At 37.1% G+C, this 7,104-nt stretch overlaps 2 protein-coding genes across 2 annotated transcripts; one reads left to right on the forward strand and one right to left on the reverse strand.

Annotated features, from left to right (window-relative positions):
- Positions 1 to 360: 360 nt before the first annotated feature.
- On the reverse strand, positions 361 to 2,120 carry mrpl43 (mitochondrial ribosomal protein L43). The gene is made up of 3 exons (XM_079594929.1): positions 1,808 to 2,120; positions 1,331 to 1,437; positions 361 to 1,158 (listed from the first exon to the last, which is right to left on the reverse strand). Exons 1-3 carry the CDS (start codon positions 1,936 to 1,938, stop codon positions 950 to 952), a joined length of 447 nt encoding a protein of 148 aa, XP_079451055.1. The 5' UTR covers positions 1,939 to 2,120; the 3' UTR covers positions 361 to 949.
- A 131-nt stretch (positions 2,121 to 2,251) lies between these two features.
- On the forward strand, positions 2,252 to 6,735 carry twnk (twinkle mtDNA helicase). The gene is made up of 6 exons (XM_079594928.1): positions 2,252 to 2,375; positions 2,973 to 4,360; positions 4,580 to 4,820; positions 4,998 to 5,105; positions 5,424 to 5,565; positions 5,932 to 6,735. The coding sequence occupies exons 2-6, from the start codon at positions 2,998 to 3,000 to the stop codon at positions 6,277 to 6,279; spliced, it is 2,202 nt and encodes a 733-aa protein (XP_079451054.1). The 5' UTR covers positions 2,252 to 2,375; positions 2,973 to 2,997; the 3' UTR covers positions 6,280 to 6,735.
- The last annotated feature ends 369 nt before the right edge of the window (positions 6,736 to 7,104 follow it).

Genomic DNA, 7,104 nt, shown 5'->3' on the forward strand with positions numbered 1-7,104 from the left:
TCACTATAAACTAGTTATTAACATGCATATTATTAGGAAATTGGTTGCAGCATAAAACACATAATAATGCCTTATTCTGCATGAACATATTCTACATTCCTTAATCCTACTCATTATCTAACTTAACTTAATTATATTTGGTCAAAAAATATGGTCACACTTTAGATTAGGCTTTCACTATTAACTATGATTTTAGCCTCAAACTCCTAATTACTGCTTATTAATAGTTGGTAAGGTAGCTGTTACTAGGAGTTTGAGGCTAAAATCATAGTTAATAGTGAGAGCTGGACCCTAATCTAAAGTGTGACCATATTTGTTTAATGATACGAGTAAAAATATAATAAATATGTAATATAGTGCATATATTTAGCAAAATGCTCCTCTCTTGAGTTCATTTTCCTAACACGCTATATAATCATTGGCTTTACGAAAGCTGTTTTATTGACGTATTTCTGCTTTTGAAATTAAACAATTACATGAGACATAATACATTTCATTAAGATGTACTGAATCTTTTAACATACTTTCTGATGTTCATTTGGTGCTATAGCTAGTAATAAACAGGAAGACAGATCGGTCCAGTCTGTTTTGCCACGCTAAGCTTAGAAATAAACATGTCGAACATGCACTATAAACACAATATTTTAAAAGTAGGCTTTTATTAAGCTTATAAAGGAGTGGACAAATTACTCACCCTCTACTTTTAAGCATTTTAGGTGAAAATAAATTCCCAATGGAAACAGTTGGATGGGCATAATATAATTTAATTGTTATATAAACTTTATCAAGCCACAAATAATCTGTCGTAATTCATCAAACAGAAAAGTATAATTTTAACAGTCTAGTAACAGTCCACTGCTTAAAACATCTAAATGATCACAGTACTGTTGAATTTGTTTTGAATTTGAATTTTAGTTTTTAATCAGGGAATAAATACAAAGCAAATTGCTTATTTTTTCTGTTGGCCCACTGGCTCGATGCTGGGGGGTCGATTTGTAAAGGGGTGCCACTGGCCCTGGATACTGGGACTGTCTGTGTGGAAGGGTTTTCGAATGCGGATGATGTCCAGTCCTGACTGATCGGACATCTTGGTTATAAGTTCGGCAATCTGCTGTGATGTTTTGTTGGTGACCATCTCCTCCTTCACATTACCGTTCACTGCATAGATCAAATCAAAACAGTGAGCACACTGGTATTTAATATATATTTGACAATTTCCAATTGTATAAACATTTAGTCATTACTGCAGGAAACAACAATATGGTGTACCTGTAAGCCAGTAGAGCAGATTAAAACATTTTGATAAAATATCAGGAAAGGTCAGACTTACAATATTCAGCTACTATTTTAGGAATCCTGCAGGACTGAGGGGAGATGTAAATCACAGTTCCTGGGTTATTTTTGGCAAAGTCCACCACTCCTTCCTCAATGAAATCTCTGGAGGAATATATATCATTAGAATTAAATGATTTACAATAAGCGACCCAAATAATGCACAATGTCAAAGGATCTCACTGAAACGTGCTACTCCAATTAAATTACACCACAAATATATGCAACATGAACTGTATTACATATATACAAATATACATACACATTTAACATAAGCCCTAGACAATTTATTTTTTATTTCTTGAAAATTATGACTTTATATAATAAATATATTATGTTATATTTTCTCGGATACACAAACAAAACAATAAAATACAAATAATCAGTTATTCACTCTCCATACAAAGTGATCATTCTATGGGTAGTTTATGTACAATGTTATTATACATGATCAGCACAGTTGATGTAAACCCACCTGACTCCTAAAGAGCCCTGTCCTTTCTTTGAGAAGACCAGAGAGATTCGCTTTAGCTGGCAAACATAGCGGCCCACTCCATTGTGAAGAACGCTCTGTAAAAAACGACTCGGTGTTCCTCGAGCAGTCATGTCCACCTCTTCAGAGATGCAACATTCAGTTCAACGTACTATCTGATTGTTGTCAGAATTGGTTAGAATAATATCACGCACGTTGGATTATTAGATTTAGAGGACAGACGTCAGAAGACATGTGTAATGTCTGGTACGTTACAAATTGTTGTCCGGGTGGAAATAGAAGCTGCGCATTGTAAGTGATTAAAATACAGTTTTGTAACAAACAGAAAGTTCCCTATAACTTTATTACAGGGAATTTCATCATGGCAGCTTACTTATTTTCTAAATATATGTTTATTACGATATAAAGCTACACAGTCGACTTCGCTTTGTCTTAACACACTACGGCAAGAGTTTCATGTTTCACACGGAAGTATTTTGGAGTTCGGACCTCATGTTCAGTGGGGGACATGCATACACATGATGCAGTTTGGCGCGCTTCCTACAGTTCAGTAAGTTTATGTCAAATATTTACGGTATATGTGTTTCTTACACATATTTCCCGCCAAAGTTTCTCTTCACTAGCTTCATTACTTTTATAGATACTCGTACATAATAAATGGTTGAGTAATTACGTTAGGGGTCATGCATACAACCTACTGTATACAGTTATTTTTTATACAGTGACGCTTTATAATAACTTTAATTAATTAATCCTCGCAATAAAGATATGTTAATAAATACAAATTAATTAATTAATCCGTTGCTTGCATTAGAATAGTTCATGTGCATTCATATATGAAAATATATTAATTAGAGTTCCATGATATTTGCTACTACTAATGACCTGTTATAAATGAATGGATTAATGATTGTTAATGTGTTATGATTGATATGTTATTGCTGTTATGCAGTATATATTCGTGATCTCATCTAAATATATGAATATACTGAAATTCACAGTTTAAATATTGAAATTATTTTATCACAATATATCACAGGAAAGTGTTTTTTTCTTGTTCTGTTTCAGCCTTTTTTTTTTTTTTACAACATTCAACATTTTTTAAACTGCATATTGTAATTGAGTGAATTGTCTATAATCAATGCAGGTCTGATGTTCTGAATTAACAGCAAATGTGGAGGAGCAGGTTTCTCAAGGGGGCAGGGTGTCTCTGGCAGGGGATGGGCCGTAGTCCCTGTAAGCCCTCTCATCTTTCTCTCTGGAGATATCTATCTTTTTGCCAGCCCTGCCTCAATCCAGTCCAGCAGCACTCTTTTAGGGGGCCAAACTTGTATTGTTTTGAAAACCGATTAAGACCCGCTGTTGCCTTATATTTCTGCAGAACGTTAAGAAAAGATGCAAAGTCTATAATCGATTTCCCTGTCCAGCCCCTCACAGTGACTGATATCAAACAGTATCTTCGTTCTAAAGATATCCCTTTCCATGATGGCTACAGCTGCTTACATGCTCCTAGTATTTTTCTGGTACCAGCCCCTGAGGGATCTGGAAGAGAAAACTACTCGCTGTTTATCGATAAAACCACCGGACAGTTTATGTGTAAAGAGACTTTAGTGGAGGGGAGCTGGGAGGACCTCCAGGATTGCATTGAGGTGATGTTGAATGAGGGTCAGACGTCCATTAGCCCTAATGTGCTGCTGGGGTTTCCTGAGAGCTTGGAGGAGCAAGAAGAAATAGAGATGGAGATGAAGGAGGTGCAACGAATATGGAGCAGCTCCGTGCCATTTTCCGACCTCCTGGAAGAGGAAGTGCAGCTTGTTAAAGTCATGTTTCAGATCGGTAAACTCACCAATGCCACACTGAAGAAATTTGGGGTCAGGTTCTTCAAACCCACTAAGAGTCTGGTGTTTCCCTGGTTTAGTGGACGTGACTCGGGCCTCCGGGGTGTTAAATTGCTTTCTGCTGCCGTGAAAGATGATGGACGGGTGGTCTACACTGAAGCCACAGTACCAAAAGTCTCCAGCTACCACAACCTCTTCGGTCTGCCTTTAATAGGACGGAAAGACGGTGAGGTTGTGCTCACGGGACGTGAGGTGGACAGCATGGCAGTGAGTCAGGCTACTGGTCTTCCGTCTTTGGCCTTGCCGCGGGGTGTAAGCTCTTTGCCCCCGATCCTCCTGCCTTATCTGGAGCAATTCAAGAAAGTCACACTGTGGCTTGGGGGAGATATGCGCTCCTGGGAAGCCTCAAAAATATTCTCCAGGAAACTTGGACTGAAACGCAGCTCTCTGATCCGGCCAGGGGAGTTTCAGCCATGCCCCAGTGAGGCTTTGGCCCAGGGCAGGAACTTGGTGCGAATTATCAAGGCTTCCATCCCTGCTGCCCACAAGTCCATATTGTCCTTCAAACAGCTACGGGAGGATGTGTACGGGGAACTGGCCAATGTGGAGCAGGTGGCTGGGATACAGTGGTCTCGATTCCTTGAGCTTAATCGAATCCTTAAAGGTCATCGCAAAGGGGAGCTGACGGTTTTTACAGGTACAGTCAACACAGGATTGCTATGTTTTGCTTAATTGCACTCTAACCTTTTTTCTTCAAAGGTTTTTTATTATTTATTAAATGTAAAATACAAATATTTATAATTATATAAATGTGTATGATATAAATAAAAGTAAACAAATAAAGTATAAATATGTGCATAAATCATTGTCACTAAACAATAAATATTATATTATTCTTGTATATTTGTATATGTAGGTCCCACAGGCAGTGGAAAGACCACCTTCATCAGCGAGTGTGCCCTAGATCTGTGCATGCAGGGTGTCAACACATTATGGGGCAGCTTTGAAATCAACAATGTGCGCCTGGCCAAAATTATGCTGACCCAGTTTGCCAAGCAAAGGCTGGAGGAGAACCTGGACCAATATGACATGTGGGCTGATAAGTTTGAGGATCTTCCTCTCTACTTTATGACCTTCCATGGACAGCAGAACATCAAGTAAATCATTGCCACTCTTTTGTTAAAATGTAACATAGTTTGATTGTTAATAGGTATTGTATTGCAAGTCATGATTTGTAATGTAGGCTCTAGATATATTTGTATATTTTCCTTTTGCAGAGGACCATCATCTTCTCATGATATTTAAATATGAAATTCCATTTTTGTACCTGTCAGGACTGTTTTGGAAACCATGCAGCATGCCGTTTACCTGTACGACATCAGTCATGTGATCATTGACAACCTGCAGTTTATGATGGGCCAAGAGAACCTGTCTCTGGACAAGTGAGGCAACAATTTTAATATGCTATTTATTCAGAGTTCCCATGGAAAAAAATGGAAATATAGAGGAATTTCAAAATTGTGATTACAATGCTTGGAAAAATCATGGAAATTAAATAGTCATGGGAATTCTATAGTGCTCATTGCTCTGTTATCAAGTGAGTTTTTTTCTTTCTGAGTCAGACTTCTATAAAATATATATATTTTAAATCCTTACCAATTACCGGTAATCAAATAATAATAAAAAAATTCAGAAAATGTATTCATAATTAATATATTGATTACTAATGATAATGTATTTTTACAAATGTTTTTTCTCAGATTTGCAGTACAAGATCACATAATTGGAGCATTCAGGAAGTTTGCCACAATCAGCTGCTGTCACGTGACTTTAATTATCCACCCTCGGAAAGAAGAGGATGATAAAGACCTGCAGACAGCATCCATCTTTGGCACAGCCAAGGTTGGTAGATAAAGGCCACCTCTGCATGTTTATTCCTCTGCAACTTCAGTTGAGCTGTAAACTTCGTATCCAGATATTAGATAGATAATTTCTTTATTGTCTTTGTACAATTTACATCCAACAGTATTTTACATGCTTAGTTTCCATGTAAAATAATATTTTATGTAGTTAGCTCACTTAAAGGGAAAGTTCACCCAAAAATGAAAATTAGCCCATGATTTACTCACCCTCAAGTCATCCTAGGTGTATATGACATTCTTCTTTCACAACTATACCTTTAAGAACTTGTTTGGCATTAACCTATACTACTACTACTACAGTATAATAAGATCGAACAGGTCTAATGTATAGTTTTCCTCATATCAGGCCAGTCAGGAGGCAGATAACGTGCTCATCCTTCAGGAGAAGAAGTTGGTGACGTGTCCTGGTCGAAGGTCCCTTCAGGTGGCCAAGAACCGCTTTGATGGGGACGTGGGGATCTTTCCCTTAGAATTTAATAAAGCCTCACTTACCTTCTCTGCTCCTGTGAAAGGAAAGCAGAAAATTCGTAAGGTGATGGTGGACAAGAATAACAGCACAGAGGAAATAGAGGAGATTGAACTCAAAGAAACAAGTGAGAAACCTGTCAAGTCTGCAAAAGTCAAGACCTCAAAGACAGTTAAGGGCTCAGCAGCAGGAAAGGGTTCCACAGATGGAGAACGAAAAAATCAGTAGCTCAGAGAATTCATTGTTTGCATGAATTCAAATTAAATGTGTAATACATGAAAATGTAATGTTATGATGTTAACACACTTCATTGTTTGTTTATAGAGGTGGTTCTGGATGGACAGTTAGTATTTTTAGACCCTCTTAAATATTATGCAATGTTTTATACGTACAATGATGTTTTATATGCACCAAAAAGAAACAAATTATTTTTGTTTAAACATTGTTATTTGATGGGTTAAAGAACCAAAAAAACACTTAAAATATGATACAAAACCTGTAAAGCTGCATTTGTAGGGATCGAGCCATACATTTCATTAATGTAAATCCATTTTATGTAATGTGAAACATATAAAGTGATCCATTTCTTTTTCATTGTCACTATTACTGTAAGAGAAAAATGTCACAAATAAGCTATTTAAAGGAGGCTGTGAAAATTGTTATTAAAGTGTTTTGTAGACAGTTCTGACAGTTGAATCTTTATATATATCTCGTGGTGGTTTCAAATAAGCACACAAAATAAAATAAGCATTTTTTAAGCCACTACAACAACACCTCTCAAAATGGGAGTGGGGGAACGGATTCCGACAGCTGTTTATTTTACAGGGGGAACAGAATCCGATGGCCAAAAAACTGCCGTCGAAATCCGTTCCCCCTGTATTTTTTACACAAGGAGGATCTTCTAATATCTATCAAAGTGCTTTATTTCCAAGATTGCCACAGCCTAGTGGTCCACGCACTGACATTTAGAGCCAAAGATTTTTAGGTGACCCAAGTTCAAGTCCCAGCTCGCTGGCTTTTTTTTATCCAATCGAAAATATATTTCTTTAAACT

This window comes from Phoxinus phoxinus, assembly GCF_949152265.1.
Source record: "Phoxinus phoxinus genome assembly, chromosome: 21".
Lineage (NCBI taxonomy): Eukaryota > Metazoa > Chordata > Actinopteri > Cypriniformes > Leuciscidae > Phoxinus > Phoxinus phoxinus.